At 39.7% G+C, this 24608-nt stretch overlaps 1 protein-coding gene across 1 annotated transcript; it reads right to left on the bottom strand.

Moving 5' to 3' along the window:
• Positions 1-2967: 2967 nt before the first annotated feature.
• NARS1 (asparaginyl-tRNA synthetase 1) lies at positions 2968-24395 on the bottom strand. The gene is made up of 15 exons (XM_014847137.3): positions 24148-24395; positions 23027-23109; positions 20882-20947; positions 20689-20781; positions 20512-20601; positions 19492-19570; positions 18638-18708; positions 16506-16592; positions 15068-15289; positions 14759-14958; positions 14207-14342; positions 7518-7631; positions 5058-5189; positions 4620-4751; positions 2968-4084 (listed from the first exon to the last, which is right to left on the bottom strand). Exons 1-15 carry the CDS (start codon positions 24188-24190, stop codon positions 3953-3955), a joined length of 1680 nt encoding a protein of 559 aa, XP_014702623.1. The 5' UTR covers positions 24191-24395; the 3' UTR covers positions 2968-3952.
• Between the last annotated feature and the right edge of the window lie 213 nt (positions 24396-24608).

The raw sequence follows: 24608 nt of genomic DNA, 5'->3' as shown, positions 1-24608 counted from the left end.
AACTTGGATAAGGGACCATAAAGATGGAACTTTCTGAGACCAGAATAAGAATTTAAAAAAAAATTTACTATGCTAGCAGAGATGGGAAAAGTTGAGGAAAACTTCCAGAAACTAGCAAGCAAAAATAAATAAATAAAAGAAAATTTAAAAGGTCTAATATCTAAATAATAGCAGTTTTATAAAGAAAACAAACAAAAACACCAGGGGGGCGACTTTTAATAAAACAATTTAAGAATCTTTTTCACAACTGAAGGGCATGACTTTCTGGATTTAAAGGGCCCATCAACTGCCCAGTGGATGGATGAATAGTCCCAAGAAATATCATGAAATTTCAGAACACCAGGGACAAGATTCCAGAATAGACAGGTCATATATAAAGACCAGGTATGAGAATACTTGGGAATTCTTAATAGCAATGCTGGAAGCTAGAACGCTAACACTAGATGCTAGGACTTCAAAATTCTGCGGGAAAAATGCTTTCTAACCCACATTTTTCTATGGCGGTATGGTTCAAGGGCAAAGACAGATTAAAAATATTTTTAGATATGGAAGATCTCAGTGAATTTACCTTCCACGAACCCTTCCTCAGGAAACTAGTGGAGGATGTGTGTCACCAAAATGAAGTGAACCAAGAAAGAAGAGAACATGGAATACAGGAAATAGGATGTCCAATACAGAAGGCAAAGTGAATACCTAGGATGACAGTGAAAGAAGATCCCGGGATAACAACTGTGTTCCAAGAAGGGAGGGTGACTAGGACAGACTAATGCAGAACCTCCAGCAGAAGTTTCTATGGGAAGATATAACCGATGGCTACCTGATGTATGACTATCTTTTGGGATTGAATTAATGAAAAAGAAAAATAGGATGACTATAATTATTGGGAAAATAAAAAGTTGGGCAGAAAAGAAAAAGCAATCATAGTATACTACACAGCCAACCCAAGTTATGATTCAACTAAGTTGAAAAGTTGGGGAGATGAGAAGGGTGCACATGAATGGTAGGGGCAGGGACAAGAAGCAGTGAAATCCTTTTTCCATAGAAGAACAGTGGATAATGTCTAAAACTAAAAAATCAATAAAGTAATATGAATATGCTATTTGGCGACATGGAGGTAAATGCCTAAAGACTAAGCTAAAACTTTCGAACACCTCCATTTCACTGAGCTGGGGTACTGAATTGTATTAAATACAAACTTGATTTTGACTCTAGAAACCAGCATCTTTGTCCTTCAGACTGTATGTTTCTTCAAAGATAATGTTCTTCACCTAACCATGTTAGTAACATCCATGAGGCAGAAGGAAACTTTTCAGCATAAGAAACCAAATCAGTTAATTGGTCAGTGATTACCAAATACTATTACAGTATTTGTACATCATGACATCCCTCCTTTTTTCTTACAAAGGCCGAATGAAATACACTAAGTTTAAAATAATTCAAGATTTAAGGTTTAAAACTTCATTCTGCCACTTAACAACTGTGCAGCTTCAGGCACATTTCTTAATCTCTCTCAGCCATTATCTCAGGGATAATAGGGCTAATATGAATGACTGGAGAGGTTATTGTGAGGATTAAAGCACACGATAGTGTGTGGCCTGACACAAAACACTACTGCATTGGTGGCAGCTATCATAATTTCAAGCATTTCTCGCTATGCCTTGAAAGCTATGTGGAAGCACATGCAGTGTTTTTGCAGCCATTGGACAGTCTCAGCCTTGCCCCAATGTTCCCATTCCAATTACAGAGATTAATGAGACATAATTAAGTAAGGACCTACAGTGACAGTGAGAGAGGCTTAAGGTTGGATTTAGAAACAGGAGAGAGGTACTCAGCGATGATCAACCTCACTCTGCAACAGCCTCACCTGGGATACTTTTAAAACACATCATGGGCCCCTCCCTGATACTCAGATGCAACTGGCCTGGGATAAGGCCCGGGCACTAGTATTTTTGAGGTCCGCAAGTGATCCCAATATGCAGGAAAGTTACTTCTGACAGAGTGGAACTGTTCTATATACTAAAGAAGAAATGTTTAGAAATTGCTAGAGGCAGCCAGGTGTGGGGAGCTGAGCAACAAGGTGGAAAGCTGGGTGGTTAGAAAAGGCTGCAGGACATTTACAAAAAGCGAAAGTTAATATTGAAGTCATTTAAATTGCCACAGTATTAGCCTTCCATCTGTCTTCAAAACTTTAAGTAGTCTCCTACACAAGTACCGAAGGTGAAGGGAGTTTTTGCGTGAGAATCAACTCAAAAAGTCACATCAGGAACAGGTTTCAGGGAGGAAAGAGCTGAGATGAGAGTCCAGTGAGAGGAGAGTTCCATGAGAGCAGCAACTCAGAACAGGGTGTCTCTAAGTGGGACACTTGGCAGGGATGAGGGATAGAGTTGTGACACCTGGATTACAGCAAGGACCAGAGTGAAGGGAACAAAGTCCACAGGCATGAGGTTTGCTGCTGTTGGCCTGATGTTCCCACGACCTCGACTCCCTAATCCCCACCTAATCCCACCGCTCTCGCTCAGTATTTAAAACTCTCGACCCATTTATACAATTAAAATTTAAGCTGAGTCTCACCTCTTCACCTACATTCTGATCAAATGAATTGCTTAGTTGAATCCAATTCGAGCTCACTCACATTCTTACAAGTATTTTTTATTTAAAGATACAGGCTAAGTATACTACAAATGCCCCATTTCCATCTGTCATTTCACTTAACTGCAAAACAGGACATAATCTAACGCGTTCAAAAATAACATAAAAAAGATTACAAAAATGATGTAACTAGACCCCACACCTAATTTTTAAAAATCCTTCTTTTTCATTACCATGTAATTTTAGTGATACCTACTAAATTTAGTAATATCTCATCTCACATATACACATCATAAAAAATAAAAAGATAAAAAAATGCAAAAGACACGAACTAGTGGGAGACAGAGACGTTCAGCTTTAAAAAAATTAAGGCAGCAAAGAGTTTTTATGTGTGTCTCTTTATTAATTGCTGGGAATACAGCCTATTGAGAATACATGACATGCATTTTTGGGAGAAATTAACCAAATCTGAAATGAAGTCATTCAATAAGCCTGCTGAGAGTTAGTAAGGTAGCACAGATTAGATCTGAAGACACAGCGTGGGGTGACTCAAACAGCAACTACAGTTGTCATTAAGATTCTAGCTGCAAATTCTTTTGGAACTTCTTTATTCTTAATTACTTAGGAACTACGAGGAAGGAGGGAAGATCACTCTGCCTCTTTAGCTTACACTAATGCTAGGAAGGATGCTGTTCACTGAAGTACAAAAAGAAAAAATTTGCCCTTACTTCAGACTGTTTAAAACAATTCCATTTTTGCAAATTCTTCCATATCAATTCGTATGCCTTAGAATTAGAAGCAGTGTACAGATTTAGAAAAGATTAGTAACTAATGCAAAAGACTGTCCTCATTTGACTCCAGTATCTACTGCTGAATTATACTCTGTTCTAATTCTAGCAGATTTCTACACCATATCATCAATTGTCCCCCAAGATGTTTGTTTTAACTCATTGATACAATAAAGTGATATAAATTAAGAATTCCAGTTACACTTAAAGGGACATAAAGATTAAGTTACTGGAATGTCTTAGACCATAATTAAAAACTGTTTAATTATATACATGGTACATAACGATGCAAAGATTATAACCTATCATTGGATAAAATGCTGTGTTATATGTCACATATTTCTCCCAAACTTTGTAGTGGATATTTTTTCTTAAAATGACAACATCAATGTCACCCGACATTCAAGTGATTTGTTACTTTTTGTGGTAGTAGCAAGAGAAAACAAAAAGAGAAAACAGAAACGAATATACTCCAGCAGGATAAAAACGGGAAGATTTGGGCTTTTTGTTTTTTTTAAAGAGATGGCCTGTTCCTTTCATGAACCGCATTCTTTTAATGGCTCAGGAGGACTCCCTTACGGCGTGCAGCGCTGGACAAACCGAGGGTATAAGCAAACATCCCGGATGTGGTACCTATTCAGGATCCAGGTTAAGAATCGCTCCAAGCCCAAGCCATACCCTCCATGAGGACATGTGCCATATTTTCGCTGTTTAAAAAAAGAGGGAGAGAGAGGAATAAATGCTGACTTTAAATTGTCTAAAACAGTTACAATGATCTACTGTGAAACGAGTTCGTTTATCATGGTTAAGAATTCAACCCTTAATCTATAAACCTTCATGGACCACGTGTGAAGAAATAATTTGGTATGAAAAACAAACTAGGGATTAAGTGCCACCCTGGGAAGAAGAGATTTCAAACTTTAAGTCAATGCCTCTGTTCATCAGAGGAAAATGAAAAATAGCGCTCGATACTGGTAGGATCTAATGACAAATTTTTAAAAACTCAGTAGTAATGAACAAGGCCAGCAGTTACACAGGTTTTCAAATGAAGTTAACATAATTGGCCAAAGACAAAACTAGCAATGTTCACATGCCACATTATTATAACCATGAATCTGAATACAGGTCATTCATCAAATGCCTGAGTACCACCCTAAATTTTCTCCTTTTAAAAATTTCAATTTATACACAACTACTACAATGAAAAAACTTTAAAAAGTGTTAAAAAAAAATTGTTTTTACCTGATCTGTGTACCAGTAATAGGGAGTGGGGTCAATTCCTTCCCTTTTATAACCTGCTAGCATTTCCTCACTATCCCAAATACGCATTGAGCCTCCCACAATCTCACCAACGTTGGGCATCAACACGTCAACCTTTAAAAACGAGGAAATAAAATGCAAAGTTACTACCAGGCTATTAGTCATGGCATTGCTCTAGAGCTTAAAAGAAAGCCACAATTAAGCTCCAATAGCTAAAGGAGCACTATGATCATGCAAAATTCAAACATTACTCAAACTCTGTAATTTAACAAGCTATGTTAAACCCAATCAGAAGACTTCTTCAAATATCATCATTCTAGATTTATAATGAAATATTTGCCATGAGCTATATCTTATTCCAGTGAGTCCCCACCCCCTTAAAAAGCAAAATTACTAATACTATTTGGATCACAAACTGACAGATTCGGTGAGGCGGGAATCCTCAGGACATCGCTGCATGTAGAAGGACTTGATCTCTACAGGAAATCGACATAGCAAGATTGGCTCATTAATGGTGTCTGTCATCAGTCTTTCCGGAGCTTCCGGGATATCCTGAGGTTAAACAAGACTTCATTAACATTTACAACTCGAAACGCAGCCAGACAGAAGCAGCTCTTCACCCAGGAGCAGCCCTCCTCTTATTAACGCCACAGAGTAGAGAATATACACCTACCCATAACCCAGACATTCAGCCGTAAGGGACAATTTCTTTCAAAAACAAACGTATTACAAAACTCACATGCAGTTATTTTAAGAACTGTAAAAAGATCAGCCTCTATTCTACAGTATATTGTCAAGTGCCTTGCTGCTTGAGGAATGAAAAACAAAAAATAACCACCCAAGCTATTATCACTGTGTCTAGATACTGCTCAGGTATTTTTTTCGGTGGCTAGTTTTATCTAACTCTGAAGCAAACATGGTCCACTCAGTCCTGTAAGGCCCAGGATAATCAGTGAATGCCCCAGAACGTCAGTGACCTACACTCAGAGCATGTTGTTAATAACACCAATCTTTAAACGCTCCAGTTATCTGTACTTCTTTCCTGTTATAATCAATCTGTGTGCCTTCAATGGCGGTAAGACGCAGTCATAAGACAAATAATCAATGTCAAATTTGTAAGTGTACCCACACCTGGAATAGTTAGCCAAGAAATGTTAGATGATGATGAATCAAGTAAATCCGTTCCTCTCTCAAAACATTCTTCAGGAAACCACACATAAATTCAAGTTAAAACTGAAAACTCTTGTCCCAGTCAAAACTGACTGAGAGAATTGAAAAGACTCTTTGATTTGTTTAATGTAAGAACTAAAACGGATGAGGCTGGCCCCATGGCCGAGTGGTTAAGCTCGCGCGCTCTGCTTTGGCAGCCCAGGGTTTCGCCAGTTCAAATCCTGGGTGCGGACCTTGCAGTGCTCATCACGCCATGCTGAGGTGGCATCCCACATGCCAAAACTAGAAGGACCCACAACTAAAAAAAATATGTACAACTATGTACCAGGGGGCTTTGGCGAGAAAAAGGAAAAATAAAATCTTAAAAAAAAAAGAACTGAAACGGAGCATAGCAGTCACTTGGCACAGCTGTTTTCAAGCTCTAGCCCCAGGAGCCCTGCGCCCTCTAGAGGACAGAGAGGAAATGGGAGATGAGTGGGAGAGCTTTGATCTCTCAGCTTTCATTTACTTTACATATTAGAGTTCTGCATTAGATTAATCAGAGGAAAAGGGATCTTACTGCACATTCCAAAGTCTGAAGACCATATATCTACCCCAGCGTCCTCATGTGTGTGGGATGACATCAGTGTACAGTAAATGCTGACATGCATTGAGGGCTTCCTGCGCCATGCGCCCTGCTGGCCATTTAGCTCATTGAGTTCTCACAACTTTGCAAAGTGGATGTTACCTCCAAGGTAGAGATAAGGAACCAGAGAGTGGAGTCCCTGGCCTTCAGTTATATAGCAATAAGGACAAAGGTGGGAGCTAAGCCCACCTGGGGGCCTTCTTACTTCAAAGCTTATATTCTTTCCACTCAATCATACTACTTTGCTAAGTCTTAGATAACAGTAGTTCTCAAGTTTTCAGTACAAAATTGTTATTATACATCATCAACTGAATTCAGGAAATACTAAGAGTAATTTATATAGATCTAGTATACTGTTTGTGCTCTCTGTAAATTCCTTCTAAAAACAAAACAAAACTCTAGTTAGCAGCAGTTACCTTTCATCTGTAAAACAGTTAGATTTGCAAATACTATGTGAGGAATGGTTAAATGCACAGGGAAAAGGGCTTAGAATAAAGTTAACAATCTATACCCCCAATGCATGCCAGGAGTTTGATCCCAGGCACAACACACACATGCTCAGTTTACTAGGGGACCAGCCAGCCACCTTCCCCATCAAGGTCTCCTCTCTTGGTTTTTCCTTTTAACCAATGGCTATCTTCTTTGAATCTCCTCCACATGAAGGAGTTTTAATTCACTGATTTTTGGGGAGGAACCCTTTTTGGAAAAGCCAGATACTTTCTCCAGAAAAACAAAACAAATATATACACATACCAATATTTTGCCTGTAATTCCAAAGCTCACAACTTTCTGAAGCATCCTGCCATCCTAGAGAATTACAACTAGAGCTTCCAAATCAAGACCATGGATTAATCATGGAAGAAGAAGAAAGAGACAAAGGATGAGATGTGAAGGCTAAGAACTTGCTAATATTTATTGAACACTACAGAAGAGGCACTGTTCCAAGGCTTACTCTATGTCTATTAACTCAATGAATCCTCAGATGACCCCAAGAAGAAGGTTCTGTTATTTATTTGACAAGAAGGTGCTTTCTCCATTAGTAGTTAATGTCACCTTAGAAACAATGATTAGAAAGGAATACATACCTCTCCGAATTCATAGAAAGTTCCATCTTCTTTCTTTATGTTGTGTTCTTTTAGCCACACAATAGCATCTGAATAGTTCATCCGTTTGAAAGGCCGTTTGGGGGGCTTGAAGTTCTACAGTAGAAAGGAAAAACTGTAAATAAAGAAACCATTTACACTAAAATTCTCATTTTAAGAGAAACTATTTACTATTACTGTAAAATATTATTTCAGACTGGAAAACAATGTGGAAATGGAAAACATATATGAATCTCCTCCTACGTAAGTTAAAATATTATGAAATATAAGCAATGACTAGTATCAAATTTTATTCTTCAAAATAATAGCCCAGAAATGGGCAAAGTGGTCAAAAGGCACAAAATGCCAGTTATAAAATTAAGTCATGGGGATGTAATGTACAGCATGGTGACTATAGTTAATACTGTACTGTAAATTTGAAAGTTGCTAAGAGAGTAGATCTTAAAAGGCTGCATCACAAGAAAAAAATTGTAACTATGTGTGGTGTTGGATGTTAACTAGACTTACTGTGGTGATCATTTTGCAATATAAATATGTATCAAATCATTATGTTGTACACCTGAAACTAATATAATGTTATTATATCTCAAAATATATACGTATACTTGTCACTTATTTCAAAGCTCACTGAGCTATCGCATCTACAAAAACTGAGGGTGAAGACTTCATTGCCAAAAAGGGCGGAGCAAAATGGCAGGGTGAGCTGACCCGGGATTCTCTCCCCTCCAAAATACAACAAAAGATTGGAAGAACTGAATTTCAGAAAATAAACATAATGCCAGCTCGTTAGAGACCTACAATACCAAGAAGGAGGAGATCATAAACCTAGCTTTACACCCTCGGAGGCGCCCGAACGGTAGGAGAGAACATCGCTGCCTCCCCTAGAGTCTGCGATCGCTGCGGCGCGGGTCGGGAAGGAGCGGGGGAGGGGCCGCGCGACCGGGGGATCATCCAGGACTCCTGCCGCTGATTCAGTGGAGACCCGCTGACGGGGGAAAGCTTCCTTCCACGGGGACCCCATAAATCAAGGGCCTTGGGAGACCAGAGAACAGAACGGATCTGAACCCAGACCGGCGCGGGTGAGTAACAGCCCCTCCCCCCTAACAAAGCTAGTGGGCGCAGCCATCTTGCCCAAAGGCGGAGAGCTAACACGCCGCTCTCAACCCCCATCTAGTGGCGACAGGCTGTAACCACAACTGAATTCTACCACCACGAGAAAAAACCGCTCCTCTACCATCCAGCAATTTATAAAAGCCCCAGACCAGAAGGAAAACAATAAAAACACAGAATTAAGTCCTGAGGACTTGGAATTAGGTAAACTAAGTGATAATGAATTCAGAGCAGCTATAATCAAAAAACTCAATGAGGTAGAGAGAAAGATAGAGAAACAAGCCGAGTTCTGGAGTTACTTCACAAAAGAGATTGAAATCATAAAGAAGAATCAAACAGAATTACTTGAGATGAAAAACACAATGGACCAGATAAAACAGAATACAGATTCCCTGAATGCCCGTGTAGACAATATAGAGGAGCAAATCAGCATAATCGAGGACAGACAGGCTGAATGGCGCCAGACAGAGGAAGAAAGAGAACTAAGAATTAAAAAAAATGAGGAAAATCTCCGAGAGATAATGGATTCAATGAGGAGTAAGAACATAAGGATCACAGGAATTCCCGAGAATATGGAAAAGGAAAATGGAGCAGAAAGGGTGCTTAACGAAATTATTGAAGAGAACTTCCCAAATCTATGGATCAACGGAGAAATGTGTGTAGAGGAGGGTTTTAGATCTCCTAGATTTGTCAATGTAAAAAGACCCACCGCAAGGCACATAATAGTAAAGTTGGCAAATAGGAATGATAAGGAAAGAATACTCAGGGAAGTAAGGAAAAAAAAGAGAATAACCTATAAAGGAGCCCCTATCAGACTGTCAGTGGATTTCTCTACAGAAACCCTACAAGCTAGGAGAGAATGGAGTGATATATTCAAAGCTTTAAAGGATAAAAACCTTCAGCCAAGCATACTCTATCCAGCAAGAATTTCCTTCAGATATGAGGGAGAAATTAAATCTTTTCCAGACAAACAAAAGTTAAGGGAATTTGTAACTAAAAGCCCTCCATTACAAGAAATCCTCAAGAAGGCTCTCATACTTGAAAAAAGAAAAAAGGGAGAAAGGGGACACAAGCCACAGACTAGGGAGACCGATGGATAGAACCAGAACAGGAGAGCAAATATTCAACTATAGCATTAGGGTAAAAATAAGGAACCTACCAAAACAAGGACGATCTTAGCACTCTAACTACAAATTAATAAGACGAGTTGGAATAAAAAATGAAAATAATTATTTAGGAGGGGAAGAGCAAAGGGTCTAAATCAGTATTGGTCGAGTAAGTAAGAGACCACCAGAGAATAGACTATATTATACACGAGATTCTAAATACAAACTTCAAGGTAGACACTAAAATAAAGTACAGAACAGAGTCACAAATCATAGATAAGGAAAAATCTAACAAACCCAGCATAAGAAATTGCAGTATTAAATGGATAGTCTAAAGCACACAGGAAAAGAAACACAGGAAAACAAGCTAATGAGCGACAGATTGACAGCATTAAGTCCACATGCATCAATAATCACTCTCAATGTGAACGGATTGAACTCTCCAATAAAAAGACACAGAGTGGCAAAATGGATTAAAGAACAAGATCCAACAATTTGTTGCCTCCAGGAAACACACCTCAGTCCCAAGGACAAACACAGACTCAGGGTGAAGGGGTGGAGGACAATACTTCAAGCAAATAGCAAGGAAAAAAAGGCAGGTGTTGCAATTCTCATATCAGACCAAGTGGATTTCAAAATAAGACAGGTAAAGAGAGACACAGAGGGACAATATATAATGATCAAAGGGACACTTCATCAAGAAGAAATAACGCTTATAAATATCTATGCACCCAACACAGGAGCACCAAGATTCATAAAGCAACTATTAACAGACCTAAAGGAAGATGTTAAAAACAACACAATAATAGTAGGGGACCTCAACACCCCACTCACATCAATGGACAGATCATCCAGACAGAAAATCAACAAGGAAATAGTGGAGCTGAATGAAAAACTAAAACAATTGGACTTAATAGACATATATAGATCACTCCACCCTGAAGGAGCTGAACACACATTCTTCTCAAGTGCACATGGAACATTCTCTAGGATAGACCATATGTTGGGAAACAAGGCAAGCCTCTACAAATTTAAAAAAATTGAAATAATAACAAGCATCTTCTCAGATCATAGTGCTATAAGGCTAGAAATTAATTACAAGAAAAAAGCTGAGAAAGGCACAAAGATGTGGAGACTAAACAACACACTACTGAACAAGCAATGGATCATTGAAGAAATTAAAGAAGAAATAAAAAAATACCTGGAAACAAATGAAAATGATAGCATGCCATACCAACTCATATGGGATACAGCAAAAGCTGTATTAAGAGGAAAATTCATCGCAATACAGGCACATCTTAACAAACAAGAAAAATCCCAAATAAGCAACCTTAAAGCACACCTAACTGAACTAGAGAAAAAAGAACAAATGAAGCCCAAAGTCAGCAGAAGGAGAGAAATAATAAAAATCAGAGCAGAAATAAATACTATTGAAACGAAAAAGGCAGTAGAAAGGATCAATGAGACAAAGAGCTGGTTTTTTGAGAAGATAAATAAAATTGACAAACCACTAGCCAGACTTACAAAGAAAAAAAGGGAGAAAGCTCAAATAAACAAAATCAGAAATGAGCGAGGAGAAATAACAACAGACTCTGCAGAAATACAGCAGATTATAAGAGAATACTACAAAAAACTATATGCCAACAGAATGGATAACCTAGAGGAAATGGATAAATTCTTGGACTCCTACAGTCTCCCAAAGCTCACTCAAGAAGAGGCAGACAATTTGAACAGACCAATCACAAGGAAAGAGATTTAAACAGCAATCAAAAACATCCCAAAGAATAAAAGCCCAGGACCAGATGGCTTTCCTGGGGAATTCTACCAAACTTTTAGAGAGGATTTAATACCCATCCTTTTCAAGCTATTCCAAAAAATTAGGGAAGATGGAACACTTCCTAACACATTCTATGAGGCCAACATCACGCTGATACCAAAACCTGAGAAGGACACCATGAAAAAAGAGAACTACAGGCCAATATCACTGATGAACATAGATGCAAAAATTCTAAACAAAATTTTGGCAACCAGAATTCAGCAATTCATCAAAAGAATCATACATCAGGATCAGGTGGGATTCATACCAGGGACACAGGGATGGTTCAACATCCGCAAATCAATCAACGTGATACACCACATCAACAAACTGAGGAATAAAAACCACATGATCATCTCAATAGATGCAGAGAAGGCATTTGACAAGATCCAACAGCCATTTATGATAAAAACTGTGAACAAAATGGGCATAGAAGGAAACTACCTCAACATAATAAAGGCCATATATGACAAACCCATAGCCAACATCATACTCACTGGGCAAAAACTGAACCCCATCCCCCTGAAAACAGGAAGGAGACAAGGATGCCCTCTATCACCACTCTTATTTAACATAGTACTGGAGGTCCTGGCCAGAGCAATCAGGCAAGAAAAAGGAATAAAAGGAATCCAAATAGGGAGGGAAGAAGTGAAACTCTCGCTGTTTGCAGACGACATGATCTTATATATAGAAAACCCCAAAGAATCCATTGGAAAACTGTTAGAAGTAATCAACAACTACAGCAAAGTTGCAGGGTATAAAATAAATTTGCATAAATCAGTAGCATTTCTATACTCCAGTAATGAACCAACAGAAAAAGAACTCAAGAATACAATACCATTCACAATCGCAACAAAAAGAATAAAATACCTTGGGGTGAATTTAACTAAGGAAGTGAAGGACCTATATAATGAAAATTACAAGGCCTTTTTTTGAGAGAATTGGATGACGACATAAGGAGATGGAAAGACATTCCATGTACATGGATTGGAAGAATAAACATAGTTAAAATGTCCATTCTACCTAAAGCAATCTACAGATTCAATGCCATCCCAATCAGAATCCCAATGACATTCTTTACAGAATTAGAACAAAGAATCCTAAAATTCATATGGGGCAACAAAAGACCCCGAATTTCTAAAGCAATCCTGAGAAAAAAGAACAAAACAGGAGGCATCACAATCCCTGACTTCAAAACATACTACAAAGCTACAGTAATCAAAACAGCATGGTACTGGTACAAAAACAGGTGGACAGATCAATGGAACAGAATTGAAAGCCCAGAAATAAAACCACACATCTATGGACAGCTTATCTTTGACAAAGGAGCTGAGGGCATAAAATGGAGAAAAGAAAGTCTTTTCAACAAATGGTGCTGGGAAAACTGGAAAGCCACATGTAAAAGAATGAAAATTGACCATTCTTTTTCACCATTCACCAAAATAAACTCAAAATGGATCAAAGACCTAAAGGTGAGACCTGAAACAATAAGGCTTCTGGAAGAAAATGTAGGCAGTACACTCTTTGACATCAGTATTAAAAGGATCTTTTCGGACACCATGCCTTCTCAGAGAAGGGAAACAATAGAAAGAATAAACAAATGGGACCTCATCAGATTAAAGAGCTTCTTCAAGGCAAATGAAAACAGGATTGAAACAAAAAAACAACCCACTAACTGGGAAAAAATATTTGCAAGTCATATATCTGACAAAGGCTTAATATCCTTAATATATAAAGAACTCTCGCAACTCAACCACAAAACATCAAACCACCCAATAAAAAAATGGGCTGGAGACATGAACAGACATTTCTCCAAAGAAGATATACTGATGGCCAATAGGCACATGAAAAGATGCTCATCATCGCTGATCATCAGGGAAATGCAAATCAAAACTACACTAAGATATCACCTTACACCCGTTAGAATGACAAAAATATCTAAAACTAATAGCAACAAATGTTGGAGAGGTTGCGGAGAAAAAGGAACCCTCATACACTGCTGGTGGGAATGCAAACTGGTGCAGCCACTATGGAAAACAGTATGGAGATTCCTCAAAAAACTAAAAATAGAACTACCATACGATCCAGCCATCCCACTACTGGGTATTTATCCAAAGAGCCTGAAGTCAGCAATCCCAAAAGTCCTGTGCACCCCAATGTTTATTGCAGCACTGCTTACAATAGCCAAGACGTGGAAGCAACCTAAGTGCCCAGCAACAGACGAATGGATAAAGAAGATGTGGTACATATATACAATGGAATACTACTCAGCTGCAAAACAGAACAAAATCATTCCATTTGCAATAACATGGATGGACCTTGAGAGAATTATGTTAAGTGAAATAAGCCAGCGAGAGAAAGATAATCTGTGTATGACTCCACTCATATGAGGAATTTAAAACTATGGACCAAGAACAGTTTAGTGGATACCAGGGGAAAGGTGGGGTGGGGGGTGGGCACAAAGGGTGAAGTGGTGCACCTGCAACATGACTGACAAACATTAATGTACAACTGAAATTTCACAAGATTGTAACCTATCAATAACTCAATAAAAAAAATAATTAAAAAAAAAAAAAAAGACTTCATTGCCTCCCAAAACAGAATCACGATTTTGTATTTCCATAAAACACTAGACCCACCGGGTTGAGGTCATACACTATGCTTGCTGCAGGAGATTTCAAGACTCTGTCTACCACGTCACAAACCAAGTCCTCCAATCGGTTCAGCAGCTCCTCAAAGGTCAGGAAGGGGCACTCTGCTTCCACGTGACTGTACCTGAAGAACAAGACACTAGCTCGGAGCGGCTCTTCTCCTCTGCTGTATTTCTCTCAAGCAAGGATTTAACATCGGGAAACTGTCCAGAAAGGCAAACTTTCAACCCTGCTAACCAATGCTCAACTCTGCAAACTAGTTTTGGGCCACCCTCTACCCTCCCCCTTGAATAGTGGCTTCTTGTTTATTCCGTAACACACAAAGGGTCAAGGCAAAGGGAAAGGACAGACCTTAGATCCATGGCCTAAGAGGCAAAACTTCATACATGGTTTCCATTAATTTATTCAACTGCCCTTCATGTATACTCTTAATAGATCACAATTACATAGACATCATTTGCCTACATAAAGATTGCTTCTCTAAACAAATTTTCTTAAAAAAAAAAAGTTTTCAATTAAAATAAAAAGACAATTCCATACTCAGCCAGGTGCCTTCGCGTTCTGGACTGTTCTGCCCTGTATGACTGTGCAATACAAAAAACATCTCCCAGAGCTGGAATGCAGGTCTCCAGGTACAACTGAGAAGACTGAGTCAAAAATGCCTCTTCTCCAAAATAGTTAAGCTTGAAGAGCGTGGCACCACCTTCAACCTGTGTCTGTACTAATGTTGGAGGAGTTACCTGTTCAAATGGAAAGAAGGAGTAAATAAAGGCCTATCGTGAGCACCGCTATTCAGATCTAAAACTAGGAAAAGATACCACTTGCAAAAGGTGATGACCATGCGCTTACCTCGCAGTACCCCCTGTCAAAGAAGTGATCTCTAAAGCACCTGGTGACGATGCAACGTGCTTTTAGGATTTTGGACATGTTTTCTCCCCGGATCATCATGTGTCTGTTGTTGAGCTGGACATCAACGTCAGACTCTTCGTTGATCAAGTTATCAGCTCCTCCAGCAGGGGCCAACCCGATCAGCTCCCAGAAGTCACAACTCAGCTCATGGCCCCCAGGAGCCTAAATTTTTAAAAAGAGGGTGGGAGGGAGAAGGAAACAAAAAATTAACATTATTAAAGATTTTAATTTACGTCAAAATTTTGGGTAAGCTGATACTTCTAAGAACCTCGTCATTATTAGCCTACCCTTCTAAAAACAAAGACCCAGTAATTCATTTTTATGTTCATATATTTAATATTTCTTTCAGAGTAAATATACACACACACAATTTTTTAAAAATAGAAAAGCACAAACTAGAAAATAAAATAAGCTATAACTCACAGTAACTACTAACTACTGTTAACATTTTGGTATATCTTTCTAGCCTTTGCCCAATAATTTAAAATAACACTATTACCCACGCTGAAAAACTCCTTAAATACAAAGGTTTTACTAAAAGCTATTACTCTTTGGAACAGATATATAGTATGAAATTGAATTCTCCCTAATAATCCTATTAAAAGCAATTCATTTTAGAAGCCATATATCATGGAATATATAATTATCCTGATGCTAAACACTGGACAGCAAGTAACATCATGACAACCACTCCATTTTGCAGTCACATTACTTGCAAGGAAAATTCCATGAACTTGACTCAGATATTCATTCTTAATACAGGTTCTCTTAGATGAATCCTGGGAAACTCTCTTTTATCAATAGTTCTAGTCTATTAGGTAGATTCTAGGGGTTCCCTCTGGTGGTTAATGTGTCACATTTGTCTCTTTTTCTTTCCTAGCCAACAAACAGAACCACAGTAGTTATTTGAACAATAATTACCATCAAGTAACTATAACTGGTATAGGTTATGTGTCTGTTGGGGAACAAACAACTGTCTGAATATCAGAGCTATATTTAACTTTTTTTAAAAAGAGGCTTTCAAACTCTATTTAGAAAGTTTCAGATTTAGATTATTGTTCTTTCCTGAAATTTTTTGGGTAGATTGTTAAGTTTTTACTTCCACTTAGTTGAAAAATTATTCACACACCCAGAGCAAAGCAGCTACATCATAGACCATGAGGATTATTCAGACATTCTATAAGGTTTGAAATCCCTGAGTTTGTTACATCATATGATCTGCACAGTGTATATATTTCACTGGAAAAGGAAAAGGCATACCAAATTTAGCAAGTGCATCACATTTGCATATTTATATGCCAAATACCAAAAGTACAAATAAAGACCTTGGAAAACAAACAAACATCTATTCGCCCAGAGAGGAACTCAATCCACTCACCTGCTTGCCCTTTGGGGTAAGATTTAGCATTCCATACACTGCAACACTACTCTCGGTGGACAAGACTACTCCATTGTAACACTGACACTACAAAAAGATCAAGTTCTAATTTAGTTATGTGAATATTACATACATACATATGCATAAATGACACTAGCTCACATCTCTTAAAGATATCTGGAAAGTTCATTTTTCTTTTCTTTAAAATTCAGACTGCTGGGGCTGGCCTGCTGGTGCAGCAGTTAAGTTCACATGTTCCACTTTGGCGGCACAGGGTTTGCTGGTTCGGATCCCGGGTGCGGACATGGCACAGCTTGACAAGCTATGCTGTGGTAGGCGTCCCACATATAAAGTAGAGGAAGATGGGCACGGATGTTGGCTCAGGGCCAGTCTTCCTCAGCAAAAAGAGGAAGATTGGCAATAGTTAGCTCAGGGCTAATCTTCCTCAAAAAAAAAAAAAATTCAGACTGCTAAAACAACACACAGAGTCCATCTAAGCTATGATCATCAATACTTGATAACATCATTAGAAGAAAAGTGATGGGGAACTTTATAATGTAGGGATCAGGCTATCAACACCTGAACCCACTAATCATAGAAAGACAAGTGGACATGATGTGCTTCATGACGAGACGCAGATGGAAGAACACAGCTTTGCCCACAACGTAGTTGTGCAAAAAAAAAAAACCTGATCAGACCCAACCTCCAGCTTCTAAGACATACAGAGAAAACAGGACATGTTAAATGACACTACAGGAGGCAATCAACCAAATCTAGAGTGTGAGACGCTCCACAGGACAGAAGACTAGGTTTTTTCCAACAAATAAATGGCAAAGAGAGGGAGACCGAAAAGGGAGAAGTGTTATAGATTCAAAGAGATTTCAGAGATACTTCACCTAAATGGAACATGTAGATCTTGTTTGGGTCCTCATTCAAACTAACCAACTATAAAAAGACATCATGCATCTATTGGGAGAATTTGACTAGATATTCAGAAGTTGTGTTAACTTTGGGGGGGGGGGGTGTGATAATGGTAGTGAGGTTATATTAAAAACATTTTTTCTTGGAGATGCATATGCAAGTATATTTATATGAAAGTCTGGAGGGTAAGAGAGGGGAGCAGTAAATGAGAATTGGCCACATATTAGTTGTTACTTGTTATGGCCTTAATATTTGTGTCCCCCCCTACCCTCCGATGTGATAGTATTAGGAGCTGAGGCCTTTGGGAGATAATTAGGATTCAGTGAGATCATGAGGGTGGAGCCCTCATGAATGGGATTAGTGCCCTTATAAGAGTCACACAGAGAGCTTGCTTCCCTCTCTGCTCTGTGCTGTGTGAGGATACAGCCTGGAAGAGGGCGCTCACTAGAACTCGACCATGCTGACACCCTGACCTCACACGTCCTTCCTCCAGAACTGTGAGAAAGAAATTCGTTGTTTATAAGCCGCCAGTCTCTGGTACTTTGTTATAGCAGTCTAAACTGCCTAAGGCATTACTGAAGCTGGGTGACAAGCACACAAGGATTCTTATTCTCTTCCATTTTTCATGTGTTGGAAATTTTCCATAACAGTTTAAAATACATACTGTTGTCGTTAGTGCCAGTGACAGGATTCCGACTCCCAGCGACTAGATATTTAGAAGTTGTGTTAATAGGTATTGCACACCTATCCGTGGACAGCAGAGCGGAACCCTGTCCAGTCTTTTTGCACCATCCTCTCACCTTCTGGGGTTTTATCAGGCAGTGCTCCACTATTATTCATAGGGTTTTCACGGCCAATTTTTTCACAAGTGGCTGGCCAGGTCCTTCTTCCTAGTGTGTCTTAGTTTGGTAGCTCTGCTGAATCCCGCCCACCACGAGTGACCCTGCTGGTATTTGAAATCCCAGCAGCATAGCTTTCAGCATCGCAGCAACATGCAGCCACCACAGAATGACAACTGACAGATGGGTGGTGCGGTTCCCCGACAGGGAAACGAACCCTGGCTATGGTGGTGAGAGCACCAAATCTTAATCCCTAGACCACTAGGGCTGGCTTAAAATACATATACAGATCCCAAAATTCCCAAAACTAACAATAAAGGAACATGCTGAAAAAAATCTAATTTTCAGCCACAAATAAGAGAAAATATTTACCAAATCATCTGACAAGACACACTGAAGATACCCTGTACCATCCCGCAGCACCAAAAACATTAAATTCTTTCCTAAAAATGAGAAAAAGAAATTTAGTCAGATGGTTCTCAAGGCACTTAAACCTCCCATGGCCCCCTTCCCCGAAGTGTCCACTGGTAACATTACTATTCCGTATTTCTAAAGCAGTTTATCTTCTTCACTGTACTTTCAAATCCTAAGTGATGCTCACGATCCACATGATAATGGGAAAGTAAGACAGGAAGCACCAGGGGATGAGGCATTAGGTCTTGCTCACCGCTGACTCCCCCACGATGCCTACCATGGTCCTGTGCACACAGTGGGAGGTGCATAAGCACTGTCGCACAGAATCACTCTTTTTCTTATTTATGCCCAGTTCTTTTTACAAAGGACTTGATAACCGCTTACAATAAAATACATGTAACAAAATAATAAAAAGAGAAAGCAAAACATCAGGATTGAGGGAGAAGTAGAATGCAAATATACTAATTATAAAAGTCAACACTACTGCTATAAATCAGCTTTGGATGAGGCTCTCACTTCCTGTAATACAGCCTCTGCTGTTCATTAAATAATTACATTCAATTAGACAAATATTTACTGGATACCTCCTGATCAGTGTGACTGCTTACAGTTCAACAGCACTTAACTAGTTTTTCAGCTTTTAATAGCCATATTAAATAGGAACAAATTTAGGATATAAATCACTATCTCCTTTCAAAAGCCAGCACCCAAAATCACAAATAACCCCAAGTAAATGTTTTTATGTCCTTCTTCATCTAAGACAAGGGATATTTAAAATTAAAAACAGAGAAAAGGAGGGCTATGCCATATACCTTGCCTGCGCAGCCTGTGGACCCAGCCAAACACCTTTACTCTCTGGCCTCTATATCCTTCTAATGCACAAATCTTCACCTGTCGAGTTGAAATAAATAATATTTGACCAATCACGTCATTTATCACATGTCCACTTTTTCACTAATATTAGAAGGGTGGCAGCAAAGTGTTAAAAATTCTCAAAGGGTACAAAACTACAGAGAGTCACTCTACTGCAGGTTGGAACCAAAACATGTCACTATACTGGAGCAGTTAAAAAAAAATCTAAGTCTTCTTTCTCTTAGTGGAAAACTGGCAATGAGAAACACCCAGAATTCCAGATATTGCCGTACGAAATGAATGAATAAATGAATTCACAACAGCAACAACCGGAGTCCACACGGAGCCCTCTCCCCGACCTCGCGGTCCCTTCCGACATGCTGGGAGTGGAATTAGCAAAGGGAGCTTGTTGTTTGGGGGATGAAGGAGAAAGGAGATGAGCAGAGGAAGGGGATGGTAGATGTAGCCAAGGAAACAGCTTCATCACTAAGGAAGCGGGAATAATACGGCAATTCATCAGCAGTAAGAACTATCCAAAACCTAACCATGTCCATTCACAGTCCAGCATTCTGTTCTAGAAAAAATACAGAATTTCCTAAAATCACAAAACTCTTCAGGGACTTAAAAAAATCGTGAAAACCATGGATTTTGACCTCCTCATTTTCTGAGGAGGAAACAGATGCTTAGAGAGGGTGAAACCACTTGACCAACACCACACAGCACAGCCAGGCCTGGATCCCAGGTCTGCTGGCTTCTAGTTGGGACAGAATTCATTCAACACGCAATTACTAAACTTTATAATAAAACAAACCCCAAAAAGAATCAGCCTCAGAACTCAAATGTTACTTCTCTTTATCCCTTCTAAAGAGAAAGCAGTAAACAAGTAAAGGGACAAACCACGCGGTGTGCCTCCCAGATACAGAAATAACGGTGGGACGTGGCAAGTCCACAGCGTGTGAAACGATACATGTCACACTCACACATTTCGGCTCTGGAAGACTCGCATCGTTTTTAATGGTGATCTTCTTTGCTTCTTCCAGGTTCTTTTCTCTTCGCAAATTGTCTTCTGCCTAATTTTGATAATAAAGCAATTTGTTAACATGGTTTTCTCGTGTTCTGACTTTAAAATTGTTCACAGTGGCAAATTCATTGTTCACCTCTTTCTTTTCCCGGGATTCACTCTTCATTTGTTCCCTATGCCAAATTTTTCTAATGTTCTTCATCTGTGATTTAGAAATAACATCCCACCTCTAGAGAGAAAAACAGATATTTAATTTTTTCAAGACCTCTATGTTCTGATGAACATTCATTCACAAAATATAAATCTGTAAAGTTTTTGGTTCACCTTACCTCATTTTCTTTTTGTGAATCTACATAAATGGTAGGAAACGGTTCTTTGCCTACTGTCATCAAAGCCTTGGGTGGGGAGGCAGAAAAAGAAAATTTCTTTAGCACTGTACAATATTAGAAATAAAAAATAACACTTTAATTATGAGGCAACTTCAATCACCTAGAACATAATCAAGAGCCAGGAAGAAAGCAGAATGACCCCTATAGCCAAACGTCGACGTTGATAAAATGAATGACTGGTTAAACGTACTCTTTTGCTTAAAGTAGAAGCCCTCAGGTCCTTTCGCAAACAATTCCAGCAAGTTCGGTTACACAGTATAGTTTTCCATATAAGCAGACTAGAAGCAACAGATTTTCAGTGGCTGTAGGGACCAGCAGGAGGTGTGCTGGCCGTTAACAGCAAAAGCCAATTGCAGATCACATCTAAATGGTTAATCCCCACTAAGAAACCAAGGAAGATGTTTTTCAAACTTTCAACAAAATAATGTTAAGAACACAAAAAGCTAAGCTTCATTTAATTTGAAAAATTCCCGTACGCAGAATACCTCTTTTCACTAACACTGGGACACTTCAGGTATTGCTGTGGCATTTAACATTTCATAGTTTGCATTTTTTTTTTTTAAAAAATAGATAGTTGGAAGTATGTAAGAGATGGATGTTTCACTAACTGCTTCAAATATTCCTTCAAATTTTTTCCCAAGTGATCAAGTCAATCAAGAAATGTAACAAATTACTCTCTCCAGTCATTAAGATCTGAAGCTTGCAAAAACTGACCTTTTCTAAAAGGTCTAGTTTCCAGACCAGAAAAATACTTTTCATCTTGTTTTAACACTAGTCCCAACTCAGCAATTGATGCAGAAGAGGAAGGAGCTTGGATCTTTTACACATATCCAAGAGAATTCATCTTTTTAACAATTAGACTTTGCAGAGATGTTTGTAAATCATTAGGAATTAATTTACTACCTGACACTCTCTACTGAGCCCTCCTTTTATATTATATATATGAAATTGAAATACCCAAACTGTAATTCCCTAAATCAGAATGGAACACTTCTGCTAACAGCGACATTCCGCAAACATTCACCTAAACATCGTTGTCAGTTTTGGAGAGTCACAGGAATCACCCCAGCAACTCACAATGAGAGAAAGACTTCCCTGGAAGGGTTAAAAAGTAAGACCCATGTGTAACCCATACACCAAAGCATAACTCTAAGAATGACCTAAAAGAGGAGAGAATGCTCCCGGGACAGGAACACTTGATTATAACCTAAATAAATGTTGTACCACAGCTAACAAAAAGGGGGACCGGCCAGGCATGGAAACACAGAAAAACAAGTGTCAGGGCAGTTCTTTTCCTGGTGCCGTCAAAGGAGGGCGCTTTCACCATCCTCCTTACGTGGCAGCTGTAGCCACTGCAGGCAAAAGGCAAGCCCATGGCTACTTTAAGAGCGATGTCTGGGCCCACACCCTAACCCGACACAATCAGTTACCTAACACTCATGTTCTGAGTTGATGTTCTCAAAGAACCCCTCGGACCTGTATTTGGCTTTCCATCTAAGTCTGCTTAGAGAGAATGTGGTAAACTCATTTGAGGATTCTAGGGCCTGAGAAATAACAGTACATGAATAAATTCGCATTCTGGCTTCAAGCTCCAGACTCATGAGTTATTGAGCACCTGCTCTGAGAAATGGGCCCGTTCTTGGGGTACTGATATTAATCAAATCTTTGAGGCTCAAGGCTCAGGATCACACCTGGATGCTAGTGGTAAATTCTCCGAGAGGCCTCTTGGGAGTTGGTTTAAAAGAAACGTGGGCATGAGCTCAGCGTGACTGAGAGAAGCTGATTTTTATTTCTACAAGAATTGAAAAACTGGCCATCTAACTCACTGGAGAGAAAAATCCCAAGATGCAGTGCCCCATGATAACGAAGAAAAGATGACAACTTTTTAAAAGGTTCAAATAAGTTTAGACTTAGATCGTCCAATACTCTTAAAGCTCTATCTCTGTGTACATTCCTTACTTCCCCACTTCTGAAAAATCTCTTCAAATCCTAGTGCTTGAAATAAAATTACTGCCACATCACAGAATAAGCGACATAAGTCATTAATAAATGCAAAGTCGTTTTCCTAATGAGAAGAGACAGTACCTTTAGACCTGTTTTAAAAGGTTTTTCCTTGGTTCCATCGCCTGTAGCATCATTTCCCTCTCGATCCGAGACATACAACTCCGCTATTTACAAAATGAGAATAAGTCACTCATTTGGCCAATAACTGTCAGTCACCTCATACAGCAACTACTTTATCCAGTTCTTTACCTTTGTAAACAGACCAAGCACCTGATCAGTAAGAAATCACCACAGTCCAAAATAAATTATATCAAAATTATTTTCCCACTCCCATATTTCAGTGACATTCATCTCATAAAAACATATTAGTTACAAATTTAGCTTCTCAAAATAAACTTGGATCATTTTAATTTGTAATATTGCTTCTATCTACTTGAGTCCCCAACAATAAAGAAGGGCTTTGAGGTTGGCCAGACCAGACTGGAATCTTGGATGTCCTACCTTAAAAGCCAGGATGACCCAGGCGAATTCGCTTAACTTTTCTGAGCTTATTTCTTTGTCTATAAAATGAGGAAGACAATACCCATCTTGAAGGGCTGTAATGAGGACAAAATAAAACTAGACATACAAATGGGATACCCCAGTGCCAGTGCACAGATGTCAAATAAATGCCAGTTTCCTCTGGTCTTGAACGGAAACTGAAGCTCTGAGGTTAAACAAACTGCAGAAAGCCTCACAACTAGTAAGTCTGAACAGTGACATCCATCCAGGTCTCCCTTTTCCCCTTTTCGACCGTAAGGTCTCCCAGGAAATCTCAATATAAACGAGAATGTGCGAAAAAGAATTAGAATTCTAAAATCCTTTCCTAACGATCACTTTGGAGAGTTACAGATTTGGGGGCTACCCTGACGTCTGACAGTGCCCAAGTCTCAGCTGAATCACGGGATTTTTCGCAGCGGGGCAGGGCCTGGAGCTGCCGCCATCCCAGCCCTGGGACCCGCGGCGCTCGAGGGGAGTCCGGGCCCAGCCTGATCCAGGTCCCTCCCTTCCCCTCTCCCTCCCATGGTTCTGCATATTAGCAGTGGTGGAGCGCCCACTCCGGGCCAGGCACCCACAAGCGCTGCGTTCAACCAGAACGAGGTTCCTAGTCCAGGCAGGAGCACGCGCCACTTACACACCTGTGGACCCCAAGCCTCACTCACCTAGAACCATCCCGGCGGTCGCCCTGGTCACCTCCAAGGACATCGTCTGCAAAACGCCGCTGCCTCGTCACCCCAACGTGCTCCAGCGACTTCCTAGACTCAGAAGTTGCATCATACAACGTCGCGCATAGATCGCCCTAGGGAGTCACCCGAGCGTCGCGGCACCATTGGTTACCGGAGGATACAGGGCGTGCGCGAGCGTCGCTACAGCCGCCATGTTTAGTCCGGGCAGAGGTAACTTCCGGTCCGGCGCCGTAACCTGCCCCCCAGGATTCCGGGGTGCCGCTTGCCTGGGACTCCCAGGACCGGGAGATTCCCGCTCCCTTCGGTCTCTACCTTCCTAACATTCTGGGCTGAATCTTCCAATTCCGCCCCAAGCTGTAGACGCGCCAGGGCCCTCTTGGAAACCAGACCAAGGATATCTGTCCAGATCCCGAGATGCCGAAATGCTGGTGGAATTA

Source organism: Equus asinus, chromosome 7 (genome assembly GCF_041296235.1).
Source record: "Equus asinus isolate D_3611 breed Donkey chromosome 7, EquAss-T2T_v2, whole genome shotgun sequence".
In the NCBI taxonomy this organism is placed as follows: Eukaryota; Metazoa; Chordata; class Mammalia; order Perissodactyla; family Equidae; genus Equus; species Equus asinus.
Note: the sequence above shows the minus strand (reverse complement) of the source record. Positions and strands in the feature narration are given on the sequence as shown.